The sequence below is a fragment of the Anabas testudineus genome, chromosome 8, assembly GCF_900324465.2.
Source record: "Anabas testudineus chromosome 8, fAnaTes1.2, whole genome shotgun sequence".
Classification (NCBI taxonomy): Eukaryota; Metazoa; Chordata; class Actinopteri; order Anabantiformes; family Anabantidae; genus Anabas; species Anabas testudineus.
In genome coordinates this window covers 18,180,561-18,199,153 of record NC_046617.1, presented here as the reverse complement: position 1 = coordinate 18,199,153, position 18,593 = coordinate 18,180,561, and the positions used below count along the sequence as shown (strand labels likewise).

The window sequence follows — 18,593 nt, the reverse complement described above, 5'->3', positions numbered from 1 at the left end:
ACACATATATATACACACACACACACACACAGATACAGAATGTGAAGCACAAAGTTACAAGATTGCACACAAACATGACAAAGACAAAAATGGGCGCAAAAAGTCAGCAGTAAACGCCCGTGGATTAGCGAGTGAGTTTTAGAAGACTGCAGTACAATTACCTCTTTTGTATAATTGAATCCCCAGAAGTTAAGAAGCAGTGGCCAGGGGTTTGCTTTGTTGTTCCTTGAAGAACAATTAGAGAGCGAGAAGGAGGCAGTGAAACAGGGAGAGAATGAGTCATGGTGACTTTGAGGGAGGCCAGAGGGACTTTAGACGCCTGTCACAGTTAAAGCAGCTCTTTGTAGATAGTGAAAAAGAAATAATGGAATAAAGAGATTCACTCGCAGTGTTACATAACACACACATGCAAGCACAAGAAAAAATGAAAGGCATCCACCCTCATGCACGCACACCGCGTCAAGTACTAATTACCACACAGGCAAACGCACGTTATAACTGCAACTACAAAAAGTCAACATGTTTTTGTTTGTGATTCTGTCTATGATGCTGAAATCAGCCACACTTCTGAGGAAGGTACAAACCAAGAGGGACACACTCGGCTCTCTCCTTTATCTGTTCATGTCCTTCTCCCACTCCCCTGTCATTCTCTTCCCTTTATATTCCATCTTTTTTTACTAATGCCATCTATCATTCGGAATATTGTGCTACATCGTCGCTTTATTTGCTTACTTGAAGCTGCACTAATCAATATTTATATATTAACAGTGGCTCAGAGGACTGGGTAACATCCTAGTGAGACGTGCAGCTCGCCTCAGCTCAAAAGAGCATTTTAGCATCTTTCAGATCCTGTCATCTTCCTCATTATTAGTGTTTGCAGCTCTGGCAGGCAGCTGTTCCCCTAAAACCTCTAACACAGACATCATCCTACCTGCTCAGCACCAAGGAGCAGACAGACACGGTTAGCTGGATGAATACAGTGAAACATTTAAAATGCAGATAATCACCATAGAATGGTTTCAATGAGACCTACATTCATCACTGGGGCTGAAATAAGACTCCACATTAACTTATCCACTTATCTGAAGTCATTAAACAGCCCTGTTCTTAATTCAGTATCTACGCTGTGTTGCCTTCATTACAGTATTTTCCTTGCTTTGCTTTTCATCTGTTTCTTTTCCACCTCTCCACCTTTCTCTCCATTTCGGAAGTTTTAAAAGTCAAATTTATTGTCCATCCCCGTGTTTATTACCAGTCCAGTGTGTCTATCTCATATCCCCTGTGTTTATTTCCAGTCCAGTGTGTTTCTCTTTGTATTTGTGTAGATACATAGCGGTCCACTGCATTATATAAAGTGCTGAGCAGACAGGCAGCCAAAGCTCAATGCATTCAATGTGTGGGCTAAAAGCAGAAGATAATGGTGTTATCCTGGGATAAGCCCTTGTTTACCCTGCAAATAGAGTGTGTGAGAGGGAATAAGAAGAGAGAGAGGGATGGATGGCAGGAAGGGAGATTTTCTCTGAGGAATCAGTGTACTGAAATAACTCAATTTACTCCATTTACCATATATACATACAAGAATGAGACTAAAGAAAGGAAGTGGGTAAGAGAGAAACTGAATGAGAGCAAGCCAGGGTGTGACTACACTTTCCAGGCATTTCATCAGGCTCTTGTTATGTGCCTTTTTATTATTTTGCTGTGCAAGGTTAAGAGTTCCAGCTATTCAAGCTGTAGTAATGCTGACAAGAATGTCCCCATTAACTATAACTCCTCTAATTCTGTTGTCAAAGTACTTGAAATAGCAGGATGTTCCTGGCAACAGTCATCCAGCAAGTTGCTTTAATTCACACAACACTAAAGTCACTATAGAGTCAACTACAGGCATCATTATTGGCAGTATTATAGTATTTATATGGTACTGTGATTGCAGTATGTGAAACAGCATTGAAAAATAAGCAGTAGTGTTTTTGGTTTTTATGTCTAGTTCATTTTTTACAAAAGAGATGAAGAAAGGAAGATGATGTAAAGACGGTAACAGAAGAGGTATATGACGACAAACCTAACAGACCAGATAGGCGACTCTGAAGGAAAGAGACTGAGTTAAAGATTAAAAAACACATGGAGAGGATATGGAAGGAAGGGAGAGAGAGGTGGAAAGAGAGCTCTGCTAAACAGCATCTGCTCAGACTCTCTGGATGAGTTGCTTGCGTGATTTAGAGGGACTGCAGCACGTTACATGCACACTGAGAACGATATTAATGAAGGAGGGCCATATGTCACACATGCCACCCACTGAAAGCTTAAACATGCAAAGACAGCACTTAAGGGTGCTGTGATGCTTGCAATCCCTTAAATGCAGCAAAGAAAATAAAAATACATGTGTATCTGACAATGTTATGTGTTATCACTCCATCATCGCATCAGTAGCCCATAATAAAAAGGATTTTCCAAAAGACCAAGAGATAAGGTGTAGTGATGCTGTAATTAGCCACCATATTAATCACATTTCATGTACATGTTGAGCTGTCAGTGCAAAAATACTGTTTAAGGGAAAAGTTTATTATTATTTCAAATATTGATCTCACTCGTGCTTGTATGCTAACAAAGCTGCAGCCAACAGCACATTAGCGTAGTTCAGCATTAATGACCAGGAAATATCCATCACATAAACAATTAAAACTGCAAATTGAAGGGTTGTTTTCTAAAAAAAGCTTGACTGTGAACACCTGTCAACATGCAGACGACAGCTAGTGCATTCATTTGGGGACATGAATTCATAACCTACTAAAATGAAACCCCACCTTTCCATCATGTGTGATAAAGTAAACTTCTCCTTCATGACCTGCCCTCTGTGTTTTCCATTTCCCCCCCTCCATGCCCGTCTTACATACACTTACAGAAAACGATGTGACATATACGCCACTTGGATGTTCATCCAGTGCGCCCTACAGTAGCCTGCATGGCTCCTCAGACTTGTATCCCAACTACTTTTATGCTCTATGCATTAAACAACACAGGGATCTCCTCTCCTTTTCCTTCCCTGTTACCCACGCCAGCCCTTCCCTCCTCACATCTACTTGGCTTTCTTCCTCTCTCTCTCTCTTTCTCTCGCTCTCTCTGTGACAGTAGTCATGTCAGAGTAAGGCTGGTTGAAGCCCTTGCAGCATTCAGCCTCTTTGATGTTGAGCCCTCCTGAATTAGGCCATCACCCAGTGGTACTCTGCTGCCTGCCTACACACACACACACACACACACACACACATATACACACACACACACACAAACACTCACATACAAATAAAAACAAATGCATGCTGGCAGGAAAGCATGCACATGTAACAACAAAGTATGCATACTGCTACTTACACAGAGGCCATGCAGGATATAAAATGCACTAAAACATGTCCACAAATATTTCCTATGTTCGCTCTCACACACACACACACACACTTATACACACTGTGTATGATGGTACATATGCCGTGTACCATCATATACTTTCCTCCTGTGCTTCACTTTAATAAACATAAATTTGAATTCTTGTGAGTGCTTCTCCTCTGAGGCGTCCATACTATAGTACATCCAAAAAATAAATAAATAAATAAAAAAAGCACACACTGGGAATGTAGGACATGCAGAGAGAACTTATTCAAGAATACAGAATACAGGAGAGAAATTATTCTCTTTCAACGGGCTTCTCCGTCTCTTACAATATGATGGTTTGAATAACACCAAAGTGACTAAGACATGAAGCCTCGTGAATTGCACATGAAACAAAAAGGTGACCTGACATCTGATCAAATTAAATAATCTCCTCAGATAAAGGATAAATGTGTGATCTCACATTTTGTCTGGAGCAAAACAACATACTTAACATTAACATTAAAGCTGCACTAATCATTATATTTTTTAGTCCTAATGAACACAGTTATGTGAAATGTTAAAAGGTTTCACATTACACATAATTAAAAAGATTAACACAATTTATTTATCTATTTCCTTTTAAAGTTAGTGGAGATTATTAGCCTTGCATGACTCTAAACTCATGCTAATCTGCACATGTGCTTGATGTGTAAATAAGCTCCAGTTTAATTCATCCCTTCTATTAAAGTTTTTATTTTCAGAAATCAACAAACATTAAGACTATTTTATGTACGTACCTATTTTAAGCATTATTAATACTCCCAAAGCTGCAGTTATGTGAATTAGCATTTCTAATTTGTGTCACGTTGTTTTAAAGGAAGTTCATCTACACACATTTCTGAGTGTTAAAAAGAATCCTGATATTTAAAAAAAGGCGAGCAGATTGTCATGAAAGCAGCACAAAGGTTTTTATTTATCCTGAGAAATGTCTAAAAATGGGACATAAAGGACATTGACTGAAGATTAGTTATAATCTCTCTGATGATCAATCAAGTTTTATTTACAGTAATACCATTTAATTACATGTTAGTATTTAATTCGTCCAGTGACAAACTCTGGTTTATCAAAGATACTTACTAATACTTAATACGTGAAGAGGCCTTTTCACGGAGAACAGCTATTTCTCTGAGCTGATGTCGTTTTCATACAGCTTATGGAGAAACAAGAGCAGTCATGAAGCACTTTAAAAAAACATTAAGTGTTTTTATTTGACAAAAATAACCAACAACACAAACCACGACCTCCGTATCTGATATTCTTTATCCGTTACACTGCATGACTCATAACTATACAAGAGACACTAAGCAGTAAACTGTAATAACACAACAAGATCCCTCTCTTTCTGTCTGTGTGTTCGCTCACTGGTGGCCAGGAACAGCCCTGTGGTCAAACTGGAGACCAGCCAGAGATCTTTCCATCAATTAGTTGATTTTTTCCCCCCTTGTCTAGCTCTGCCGTCAACACTCTCTCGCTCTCTTTCTCTTTCTGGTCTTCACTGCATCTCTCCCTCTCTATCTTTCACATTATTTCCAGTGTTGTTGGCTCACTAGACAATGCTGGATGACAAAAAAATGTGAATGTAGGACACTTAAAGAGCAAAAGCTATGAAGTGATCAATCACAAAGCTGCTGAAAACACAACAGTTTTCAGATTTTTGTTGCAGTTAGTTTTTCTTTTTGTGGTTGAATGAAGATTTTACTTGTTGTTTTGTTTTTAAAGATGAACAAGTGAGGAGAGCAGGTGCTACCAGCAAGACAATCCACATTTTACACACACATGCAGCAACACGCATATAAAACGACAACACAAAGAACTCCACGCAGCACACAGCGTGTCATCGCTGCATATCAATTACACGGGGAGGTGAAGATCTATTTCTAATTCAATCAGTCAGCGCCGGTGTCACATGCCTCGCTCTCTGGCTTTCTCCCTGCCTCGCCCGCTCTCCTATTTCCCCCCTCGCTTCATTCTCACCGATGCGTCTCAGTCATCATGGGGCTAGTGGATGCGGGTGTCAGGTTTTTGTGTTTGATTGTGAATGTACGTGAAAGTGCATGTGTGTGTACTTTCATTTCTCTGTGGGAAACAGGTTTTGAGGAATGAGGTAATCCTGGAGCTCAGAGTGTTTTTAAAGCTATAGTTGCTCTGAGGAACATCTTCAAACACTAGTGCATCATTTTTAAATTTACTTGTAGTCTCTAATATAGTTTTCAAATGAAAACTTAAAGCTGCAGTATGTACAGTAACTTTAGTGGAGATTTGATCCGTGACTCTTCTTAATGTGGCGAGGTGCTTTTAAAGTCCTCTGTTACACTGATTTGAAGAACAGCACTGGCAGAGGTACAGAGAAATTCCCCTCTAAATGTTTTTTAGAGAGGCGTCGCCTTCAAGCTAATCAGAAAAGGTCAAACCCAGTGACCTTTGTACCATGTTCGCATCTATAAGATTTTACAGGTTTTCACATCATTAGTATTTGAGCCCTGGTGAATTGATTTCCAGCTTCATGCTACTTGACAAAAAATTCTTTGTGGGTTTGTTACTAAATCTTTCTTTAACAATATGCTGTGTTTTACCAGAAACATTGTTGTACAAATGTTGATAAGTGCAGCTTTAAACTCTGTTTAGAAGAATAATTGTCCTACTAAAATGTATTTATTGCCATCTACCTGCAGAAACTCCATTTCCCATTGACAAACGTTCAAATCCAGAACCTTAGACACTGGGACAAACTATCATATTTCCTGTATTAATATCTTAGAATAACACAAATCAACACAAAGTATTGAGGCACAGTTAGTTCAAGGAACTCAATGCTAAAATCAAAGAGGATTCCTCTAACAGCATTGATCCCCCTCCACAGGTATTGACATGAGCATCCAAGTTTAGTTAAATCCACAGGATCTTAGCTGCTGCACGTAAGACTGGATGTTAAAGTCAGCTGGTGATCACACAGAATCAATGAGCCATTGATTGTAAATCATGAATGAAAAAGCTGATGCCAGTCCGTCAGCTAATGTAATTACTTAAAGCTCTGCCTGAACCAACCTCAGCAAGAGAAGATAAATCTTTAAATCTTCTTAAGTAACATTTAGATCATCAGAATCAGTTTAAGACATGAACCTACAGTGTTGATAAAATCAATATACTGTGTGTTTAATCAATTATTAATGCAATGTTACGTATGTTTGTAGGAGCAGTTGATTTACAATATGATCAAAACTGTCATCGTAACATAAGTTTGATTTCTTTATGTTTGTTTGTTCATAATGTCAGGTAAAGTTTTTTAGTGTGTGACAGATTGTAATATCTCATTGTTGTGCTTTATTCACCAACTCTGTCCTGGGTAACCTGAACCTCCAAAGGCTTCATTAAAATATTTGTTATTTTGAGCAGAAACATTACGTAATGAGGGCACATAGAAATGGTTATTGAACCCCAGCGAATCATTACATCCGTTCTCCCTAAAAGATCATCTTATGTCACATTCTGGATAACGTGGAGGTGCACTGAGTGTTTTAATGAAAAGTCCCACAAACCCATCATCTTAAGTCCGAATCGGTCTGAACCAGAGTTCAGGGAGTTTTTTTTTAATTCTGTAATGCACAGTAGAAGCTGCCTCTTGAGTATTTTCTCATAACACTTAACTGATGGATGCATAAACTGATTTACATTTTCTTTGTCTGATTTTGATTTTGTTTCCTCTCTCTCTCTCTCTCTCTCTGTCTGTGCCTCAGATCATAATCATTTGAACAATGCAGCTTTGCCTCCCCTGGGTCCAGCCATGGCCTTGTCTCACCCTCACAACAACCTGGGAATTGGCTTCAACAAGTACACCTCCCTCAAGGCCGTGGGTGAGCAGGATTACACCAACACTTGCACACTTACAACCACACAGACAGACAATATGTCAGAGAATCCACAGCAGGTAAATAAATGGATTAAACTACGGATGTAGTAGTTTAACAAGACAGATACAGAACACAAGCTTATGGAACAGAGGTCAGTGCTGCCGGTTATTGTACAGTATAAACAAACTTCAATTACAGTGATGAAACATGCTGCATGTCCACATACTGATGTACATGCTGAGCAGGAAAGTGGATAAGCGAGAGCAAGCACCCATTAGGATAATGGATTCTCATCCAGCCATGTTAGATCATGATTCATCTTCGAGCGCTGCTGCTGGGATTACCTCAACCTCAATATAACCGCATTACAGCAGCCGTGATGTCAATATTATGACCAAGTTATGCAGCTCGTGAGAAAGAAATGCATCCAACCACCTCTATTTCAACAGTCGCCCCCTATATAATATACAGTTTGTTTCTTCCACCATGTGATTATATTGCTGGAAAACAATATTTCAAAAAATTGTGCAGGTGTTTGAGAGAAGAAATAATGTTCTTTACTGTCACATAAATGGAGGAAACCTTTTCTTTGTTGAGTTGGAGGGAAAAGCTGTTCAGGCTTTCCTTTGTGAACTGAGCAGCACACGTGAAATAACAGAAACAACCCCAACTTTTAGTCTGTCTGCTGCAGATAAATATTACTCACTTCACCCCAAAAGCTGTCACTGTTAAGAAGGAGATTAGCAGCTACAGTAGCTGTGTAAACTCTCTCTCACACACACACAATGTTGAAAACACAGCTTGAGTTGGTTTTATTCTGTCACAAACAACCCACACATAGCACAGTGCTGTCTATGGCACCGCTTTAAACTGTCTGGGTCAGACGGAAACTCAAATGCAAGCAAACGACAAAGAAAAATGACTTCTCTGACTAGAAATTGATCCTGTGTGTAATGTAAGAGACACAACTCACCCTCTGAAGAACTGATTAAATGTACTGAGGCCACTCTTGGCTTTGTTTTCATGTGCAATTGTTTCTTGATGCAGATGTTTGCAGACAGGTCACAAGAGGTCTGGGTGGTTCAATAAGTATTGACCATTTTATACAACACGATTTTGCACCAATTTGTAAGACATCTTTGTGCACCACCATTTTTTAAAATGACACCAATTTTGAAACAGCGTGCAAATAAATAAATGTCAAGAAAAACAACTTACAAGGTCAAATCTCAGTTAATGTGGTGGGGTTGTAGAGCAGCATCTTAACTCATCTTAAACATGCCAGACATCATAACTCTGATAGCACAGAGGACATCCCATTCAATAGAGTATCAACAGTGAAGAACGTACTGCAAAACCCCCGAATGGCCACATAACCAACCGTCGGCTCGCTGTGTTATTTCTATAATTATTCTTTCTATAATTTTAATAAATAAATGGAATCTACAGTAATTACATGCTCACATTGCAGCCATTAAGACATTTAACTGATGACTTACATTAGAGGTTACAGCACAACTGAACTTTATCAGTTGTATTTGGTATAAATGTTCATATTAATCAAGAATAGAATAGAAATCAGGATAAGACAATGAGATAAAAGTGAAGGCAGCAAAATGAGCTAAGGGAAGTGAGAAGGAAAGAGAGAAGCTCATCTCATTATTCTGCTCAGTGAGTGAGAAACACAGGCAGATTGCAGCACCAGCAACCTCCCAACCACTGACTGATGAGCATCAGCAACACTCCTCTGAAAAATACTTCAAAATAACAAATCCCTCACACGTTGAGGCGCAATGCTCCTCATTCTGAGCTCTGTCTGGGTACTCAGTCTCTGTTTTACGACACAGACGCAGACGATGAACTTTTCTATGTGAGCTGTTTGGCATCAGTTTATTTTTTTCGTTCTGTCTCCCTCAAACACAGAACGAAATATATATAAATATATATATATATATATATATATATATATATATATATATATATATATATATATATATATATATATATATATATATACATATACATATATATATACATATATATATATATATATATATATATATATATATATATATATATATATATATATATATATATATATATATATATATATACAGCCACACTGTTCTGTGTTTAGTTCTCTGTCCCAGGGCAGTTCTGGTGTGGTGCTAGCACAAAACTGAAACTTCATATTGTTACATAACAATTTAGTTTTATTTGCTTTCCTGGCGTGAGTGAGATGATGGAGATTGATCCCCCCCCCCCCCCCCCCCCCCCCGTGTCCTGGATGAATTCAGTTACCTTTGAATGAACCACAATTGATGTTACCCCACTATGTAGGTTAAACAGCTGCTGGATCCATAGTTTCATATTTTCCATCAATCAGTTTTATCTAACATGCAGCGATAAGGTGAATAAATGCATTTCCCACAATGTCAAACGCTCATTTAAGACTGAATAGAAAAGCAATACTAACATTTTCACCGCCTCTGTGTTTCTCCTTTTAAGAAAGTTAGCACAGACTAGACGCAGAAAAACAAATACTCTCCAATCCAATCATCTTTTCACACATGCTTATCAGTTCTCCTGCTGGGCAATAAACAAGCCACTGGGTCCAGGGGTCCTGGCTGTGTGGACAAAGTCATGGCTAGGACACACAACAGTTTGAATGGGACAGCTGACCACTTGCCAGGTGAAACGGCAGGTATCTGGACCGAGCTGCTTTAAAGTCCTTACAAACACATTGGGACCAAATGCAGCAGTGAACACCTCTTGCTTGTCTTCTGAAAAGTGTCTTGCAAATGAAGATACACAAGGTGACAAAGTGATAGTAAGGATAAGCAAAAGATAGCAAAGAAGCAAAGAGGCAAAGCAAAACAGGTCGAAGAGCTCAGGTAACAAAGCTGTGCCAGGATGAAAAGCAGGACTCTGGTCCAGGCAGCTCTGGCACATCTATCTGAAATGAGGACGTTTGGAATGGAGACTGAGAACGTGAGAGGACAGACAGAATGAACAGAGAAAAGAAGAGATGAACACAACCCAGGTTAGTGTCCAGAGAGTGTTAAGTGTACAGGAAAGACGACATAAGGCAGAAGGTGAAGGGATTGTCTAGGAGAGAGGGTGTGATAGACTGACTGCGAGGATGCCAGGACTCCAGTTTCTGATGCCAAGAGTGCCTGAAGTCTTTAATTAAAACCTAAGAAGTTAAGTAAACAACATCTTTACAAACCCATTGATTAAAAACACACATCGAACTGCAACAAGGAAACCTAAAAATTGTCTCGACTCAACTCCATCTTAAAATTTAAACAATTACTGGAGTGTGGCTGCTGCACGTCCAGCTACATGCTTCAGGTCCCATAATGGGTGGAGTTTAGTGGATTTAAGTCCACGTGAAAATGAGAGATCTCAAATTCCCCAACAGTTGCCTTTGAAGATGAAGAAGTTCTTCTGGTTCAAAGTTGTTTTTTATATTTTGCTCTTCAGGATAGGGTTTCTCTACAGGCAATGATCACTGTACCCATGGAGACTAATGAGGAAACACATAGCAATGCACTTTGCAGTTTGCATAATTCTTCTTTCGCTACAGTATTTTAATGAGGTGAAAACTTTCTGATTTGAGAAACAAATTGTAAGTTGTGTCTTTGATTGTCTTCAATATTATGTTCTGCTGCAGGGAATTTTGCTCTTCCACATTTTCTTTCTTCAAATTTTAACCCCTAAACTAAAGAAATGGGGCCATGCATTGAATTGAGTACTTGATGTTGATGGTACAAGACTGTAGTAATGTATTCAGTGTAAGACAACATCTGATAGGTACAGTGAGAACAGAAGACTGACAGTTTAGGAGCTTGAGAGCAGTTTAACATAGCTGACGATATGTTAATGAGGCTGGGACATAGTGTTCTACACAACCTAGTAAGGCCAGAAAGAGGCTAAACAGACAATATAGGCTGATGGGAATAAAAGATAAATTACAAATCATGTGCCAATAGTCCTCATAACATGTAGATTATTTCCAAAATAATAGTTTCAGCTCATATTATCCCATTATGATGTGTGTTTAAATACATCATACTGAGCGGGTTCCCTCAGAATAACTATTCAAACATAATTACATGATATTAAAAATACACCAAACAGAATCCAGCATGTGGGCTAACTTTGCTTCAGAGGGCCTAACTAATGCAGTTATAATGCGCTGGCCTAGATTAGGCCAACGGGCTTCGCTTTGGGCTGCGAACGCTGATGTTGTTGAAGAACACAAAACACAAAACAGAAGACAAACAACTGAAAACGAGAGAGAGAAAGAGAGAATGAGCAGATGAAGAGTGAAATGGAGACGAAAGCACGTGATCCTGTCACAGAGGACTCTGCAGTCAGGTGGTCCTGCTGGCAACATGTGCGGAAACACTGGAACGGACAGCAACAGCAGCTCTAGTGGGAAAGAAGGGTTTGGTTAATTCATTGTTTCTGTGCCATCACAGATTTGTCCAACGTGACCAGAGATTTGAACTAATTTCTAATTATTAAGCTCGAATTCTGCAACTTTAACTTTACTGTAATAAGCAGTGGAAATAATTTACATGCAACTGATTTCTGTGTTGTTAGTAAGAGGAATATAGCAGTATGTATGTGTACATACTTTATTTGTCCTTTTTTTCTGGTTGCATTTATGCTTCACGTAACACTTAACAGCATGAACTCCAACAAACATAGATATAAACACCCGGTGAATTGCCAGACACATTCAGTACATCAATTTACTCTCAACAAGTTTTACATTTTGTACATGACCAAACTATTGACATAATCCTGTTATTATGTTCCTGTTTGGAAGGTAATAAAGATCATATCAGACATACAGGCGCACATTCACTGTCACACTGTCATTAAAAATACAATACAAGCTGATAGCAGCTGTTGTATTGTGAAATAAACAGTCGTAGAGATATCGAAAGATTCCGAGTCCGAGTGGACAAAAAGAGAGAAAACATCATACAACAGAACATTTATTGTGTTGTTGTTTGTTTGTTTTTCTCTGGCACTTTTATTTCTCTCCAGGAAGAAGGAACATAACTGTAAAACATGCCTAAGAAAACAAGGTTGTGAGAGAGGGCGGAGTGTGCATGAGGTGGAGGGTGGAGAGTGGAGGAAGGGTGGTGGTGCAGCGGTTACGAGACGAGTTCCACTCAGGGAGCTTGCACTAATCTGACTTGACACCCTGAACCCTCTCTATTTTTATTCCCTACAAATCTCCCACTCGCTCGTGCTGCTTTTTCCGGTATTTGGTCGGTTTCCTCCTCCTTCCTGGTGGTGTTGGTACAGTCCAGAGCTCCATTTAATAAACACTGTGCACAAACACTTGTTCTGTCATGGACGTGTTCAGTACTGTACACCCAGCAGGTTTCACCTAGTTTATGTCTTTGCTCACCTGTGTGGCTAACTGAACGTGTCACATACATTATTTTATCATGATGCTGGTGATTGTAGAACAACAATAAGCTCAACTGTTTGGTAGAAACACAAGTGCTCACAAGCTAATTGGCTGTTTAATTAGCCTGGTGCATATATAAATATGAAAGGACAAAGATGTGAAGTGAACTTTGCCCTCATTACCAGTTTCATTTTCAAATGTGCTCCCTTCATACCCACATGCACCAGTGATTGTTTTTATCACTCTCTTTAACTCTTTGCAGCTATAATTTAACCATGTTTCTGTTTCTGTTTCTGTCTCGCTCTGTTCTCCCGTCATCCAGACACGACTACAAGAGACTACTACAAGAGCTACCCAATGGTAGATTATACCCACCGCCAGTCCCCTCCCACTTTCCAGCCAATCAACTTCCACCCGAAGGACAAACCCTTCCTTCCGCCCCCTGACATCCATGCGCCCCTGGCCATCACCATCAATGCTTCCCAGATCCCGAAGCCTAAGATCTCCAAGACCAACACCCACCCACTCACCTCCAGCTCAGCCTTCAAAGCGTGGGACCCCAGTAAGAGCCACATCCAGCACCCCGCAGCCCAGCACATGACCCTCCAGGGGCCGCCACACCACCCCATCCAGCAGCAGCAGCACCAGACGCTGCACCAGCAAAACAGCCGGCGCCAGGCGTACTCCAACAAGAGGCAGTTCAGCATCGAGACGCTTCCCGAGCTGTTCTCGCAGCCGCTGGCCTACGGCCACTCGCCCCACATGCACCCTAAGCACAAGGGACTGCCCACCAACAGCAAGACAGAGGTCACAGTCTGAACATAGGGGGTGAATGGATGAGCAGACAGAAGAGGAAAAGGGAAATGCTCAGATATCTTTTATATCCACAGCCGTAAAGGCGAGAGGCAAATATCGTATCTGGAATTTTTTAACTCTGCGTTTTCCTCATCAGTGTTGACAATATTAATAATAATGTGAGTGATGTTTGTGTTCTTTTAAGACCACTGGATTAAATCAGCAGCAGCAGATAAGCTGTGAAGGTGGCGAACCGGCAGGTATTGGCTGTGACTCTTTGAACCTGGCGGCGCTTCTAAATAATTGAGTGGCCTCTCGGTGGGTTGGCAGAGATCTCTCCTCCTTCTCCTCTCAACCCCGTCGCACCTCAAAGACATTCTGCCCTGCGCTGCAGCACCACTTCACCATGCACAAATGTTTAAATCCCACATACAAGACACAGTTCACCCCACAAACCAGCTCAGACTCTGAGACAGTCAGAGAGGCTGGTTGGGGCGTATTTCAGACTGGTTTTTCGGCAGCACAGTGCAGTTGTGTTGTCAGCTCCCACTGCCCTCGAGCCCTACAGGAGTGAGATATCAGTCTGGCAATTCATACCAGGGAGAAGGGTGGGGGGTTGTTCATCTTATGCCAGAGGCAAATGAGATGAGAAGGATCTGAAACGTGTGCTCACACATGCACACAACACACTTGTCAAAAACTACAGACGGTTTCTGGCAGCGTCAGAGACGACGGCACCCCCCTCTGACACATCCTCGTCTCTCGTCAGAAACTGGGGAGACGAATAAGCGAGCTCTCATGTTGGTATTATTCTGGTTTGGTAAGCATGTCATTCCAGTCACCGGCTCTTCCCTTGCTGTGGGTGTTTATCTCAATATGAAACCCCAGGCTGGGTCACGATGCCAGAGAAGAAGGTTCATGTATCGATAAAGGTCATTACAAAGTCATGAGAGTCGCTCCTGTCTGTACCACTTGTCAGTTATCTTCACAGGTCCATACGTAAGATCTGACCCAAGACCCAAGTCAGGTCTGAGCAGCAAATGTGACTTTAATTTTCAGTAATGAATAGTGTAACAGTTTAAGTACTGATTCACCTGGTACACAATATTAGGCTCTTTCATTGTTTGGCTTGTTCTTCTGTGGGAAGAACCCAAACCAATCACATCCTTTTCCCCTTCTTTGCCAGACAGTTGAATATTAAAAAGTTGGTGGGTTTACTTGTTTACTGTCCTACCAGGGGTTAGATGGAGGTGGCAATTCTGCAGGTGTACAGCTTCTACCAAAAGTGAAATATGTACCACCAGCCAACACCACACCTGGCTTATCTGGTAGCTGGCTATTAACTGGTAAGCTTATGTTGAAGACTTGTTTTTGGTTAGAGCTGATGATGTCTGAACCCAGCAGCGTCCTTCTTCTGGAGAGGTACTCCTTGTGGTCTGAAAATACCTCTAGATCCAGACAATCCATCTTTCTTGAAGGTTGCATGTTAATAGCAGCTCCCTGACACCTGCATATTGTAGACAATGTCCCAGAAGTCACTTATTGTTGTAAATCCTGTCATTGTGTGTAGACTTAAAATAAATTAAAAAATGTGTAGCATGAGCAGCCTGTTAGCCACAGCAAATGTAATGACGTATGTACAGGATAAAATTAGATCATGATTTGGTAAAACAATGGTTCAGCTCCTGGTTTCTTCAAGTCAGATGCTTTGGTGTCCTTGGGCAAGACACCAAAGCAAGCATTAGTAAACTTCAGGCATAAGGGAGCTGCTGTTAATATGTGATGTGATGGGTGCAATGGCAGTCTACAAATTCATTTAAAATCCCTCACCTCCACCACACAGAATAGTCCAACAGCCATCTGACTGATTGAATTCACCTTCATTTGTTATCCTAAGGACACCAGTTATGTCGCAGTGCATACACTTGGCACATGCCATAGCACATCAGACAGGTGGTGGAGCCTCATCAAACAGCAGCACTTTCTGGAGTCGCACACCGTTTAGCACTTCTTCTCACTCTCTCTTTCTGTCTGACTTATTTTGCTCTCTGTCTGTTTTTCTGTTCCCCGCCTCCCAGCACACTGTCATCCACACCCCAACCTCCCAGTGACCTCTCTCTGTGTATCTGTGTCCACAGAGGGCTGAGCGACGGCTACCAAGCACTTATCTGGCGTTTGGTACCCAGTGCTCCAAGCTGTTGTAAACCATGATATTCTCACTGAGTCCTCTTACAATGTGTGTGTGTGTGTGTGTGTGTGTATAGGGGAGAGAAGTATAATTAATGACAGAGCCAGTCACAACATGGCAGGCTCCACATTTCCTCCCTGGTACATCGACACACTCACACACAAATCTGCATTCTGAAACACAGGCTTGGACACGAATGACCATATGCTTTGCTATGTATTATGCATATGCAGAGATTTGCCAGTGCCTCCCTTAAAAAAAAAGTGGATTTGATATAAAAAAGATTTTAATTCTCAGACTGACTGATTCTTACTTACAAGCAAGCCAGCGTCAGCCAACCAGATTCTCCAATTTGCATCTCAATTTTATGGAGCTGTGAGTGTACACAAGCAAATAAAATGAGCGACAGAGTAAAACTTTAACGAGAGAGAATAAATTAGCAATATAATGCTGGTTTGTGATGCTGCAATGGCTTCTCCACTCTACCTCTCCAAGATGTGAAAAACCTGTTAGGCAAGCTGCTCAGAGCTGATGGCATGCTTTTGTAATAAGGGATCAGCAAAGAATGGGGCTCATCAACGGGATCTGCATGGTGTGAATACTGCAGCGCTTCTGCACAGTATGTAATGTACCATGTTGCAGCAGGTTCCTTGTGCATGGCTTCCCTGTCTCTTTGACTTTTATCCCCACGAGGTGCCACACTTTTAGTGGGTCACTTCATATGAAAAGCTTTCTGGCCTCTAAAAGCCCTACCAAAATATTCTGTGGGGTTTGTCCTTAATCACTCAGAATGCATTAGAGGTTGAGAATAAACAAGGACTGACAGTGAGTAAACAAGCAATATGCGTCAGTAAAGCAATAAGCGCCCAGCCTTATCTGTCTGTATGTCTATCCGGAGCCTTCCACTGCGTTTAGGGGTGGGTGCTAATGAGAGTGTGGATATTAATACCAAAGGGAGAGCTGAACAAAAGAGTGGGCTCTGCAGAGGGCTTGGGAGCGAATGAAAGAGGCGAGACAGAAAAGAGGAATGGGTTTGCATGGACGTCGCTGATATGGCGATGGTTGTTTTTCATTCTGATTTGTCTGGGCCGTCTAAAAGCATTCATCTGGGTTTTATCTCCATGATATTCTTAAACAAATAGTTTTCAAAAGCATTCTGTGGCTGCACAATTACTGTACACCACTGAAGTTATTGTTGTGGTTGGGACCCTTTCAAACTCCTCAACCGCTGCCTGACCTCTGGGGTTGTACTGCAAGTGTTAACAAACAGCACTGGAGGTTTTACCCGATAGCAACGCTGGCACCGGGATTTGCAACAATTCCACAACAAGTGCTTCAGGACAAGCAGAGCCTGAGGACGGGCTTCGAGCACTTTTAAAGAGACGGCAACTTCTTCTCGACTCACACAGTGTTGGCTGACACGGTTCACAACAATTGGCCAGCGCAAATGAAATGAGCACTGTGAATGGCTGCTTCGTGAATATCGTCTTGCTCTTTGGGAGATCCGCATCAGAGGTGCCACAGTTGCACACAACAATCATGCTGATGTGCTGAGAACCAGTGACACCTTTTTGGTGTTAATTTCCCTGTGGTCTAGCATCCAGGATTTTTGTCTTCAATGCTGGATGGACTTCTGTGACTCTCTTCAGGCAAAGGACTGGCTGAAACAAACAGTTGGTAAAGCTGAATAAATAGATGAGCCACAGTTTTGCCTCTCTAATGGACAATGTACATACTTGAACACATGGCACAAACACACACACACACACATATGAAACAAGGAACCGCAAGTGTAACACTAATATCTTCCATACACAACCTTGTGGTATGAAACAGGACCAAAAGCCTTGAATCAGGAGAAACTGAGTACACCTAACTGATGCTCAAACATCCAAAACAGTGAGAATGCTGAGACTGTTTTGGATCGTCAGCTTAGAGTGCATTTACTCAATCTCTCCTGATTAATAACAGACTCTGGCATTGCTCGCTCATTACAGAGCTAACTGACTGTTGTTTGTACAACTTCCTCGATATAAAAGAATCAATGCAAGTATTCTACCAGAGGTTATCTGAATGCAACCTGGTAGACATACTTGGGCTCCATGATCCCTAGCAATATATAGATTATGGTGTATGGTTCAATTGTTTCTTTGTTTTCTGTAAGTTTGTATTTTGTACTGTGTTTTCTTTTTCTCAATGATTGGGCTTCTACCAAAAACAAACAAAAAAAAATTAATTTGACCAGTGGAAAGTTAAAAGTGCTTCCAGACGTTAGACGCGTGGCTGCGCCCCTGCAGCCCCTGCAGCCCCTCCACCCTTCCTTACCACCAGAGGATGTCATATGTTTGAAGCTTGTGATCTTTTGAGTTAAATTGTATGGTATACATGCACTCATGTATTTAATGTTAAAAGATATTGCATTGTATCCAAGTGCTTTGCCAACACATTAGCTGAAATACAAAAGATGTGAATACTTGTACAGCTTTTACATCTGCAAAAAAAATGGAAAAAAAAAAATCATGCGTTGTTTCATGATAATTTGTAACGGGCAGCATTAGGCTGCCTTGGATTGCTATGTACTACTTGTGTATATATGTATGCTGTACCACTTGTCTGCTGTGAAATTTGTTGAATACTCAGCTTATATAAGGGCTTTTTATAGACATAAAGCAGACTGGGCAATCTGACGTCACTCTGTCACTCAAGTCAAATTTCTCTAGACGTGTTTTTTTAGGGAAGGAGGGATTTGAACTGAATTTTCATGCATACAAAATGCTATATAAATACATTTTTGACTGACTGAAATGTCTATAGGCACTCATACACATTTGGCCCATGTGTCCTGTTTGAATAAATCTTTCAAGAATATAGCATTCATATGTTAATCACGCCTGTGTCTACT

At 40.9% G+C, this 18,593-nt stretch overlaps 1 protein-coding gene across 2 annotated transcripts in view; it reads left to right on the top strand.

Annotated features, from left to right (window-relative positions):
• LOC113174242 (protein shisa-8-like) overlaps positions 1-18,509 on the top strand; it is a 66,955-nt gene extending 48,446 nt beyond the window's left edge. For both annotated transcript variants that reach the window (XM_026378100.1, XM_026378186.1), the window contains 2 exons: positions 7,158-7,274; positions 13,031-18,509. In XM_026378100.1, coding sequence (XP_026233885.1) covers positions 7,158-7,274; positions 13,031-13,527 — 614 coding nt within the window. In that variant the 3' untranslated portion in view covers positions 13,528-18,509. The remainder of the gene's footprint in view (positions 1-7,157; positions 7,275-13,030) is intronic.
• Positions 18,510-18,593: the final 84 nt, after the last annotated feature.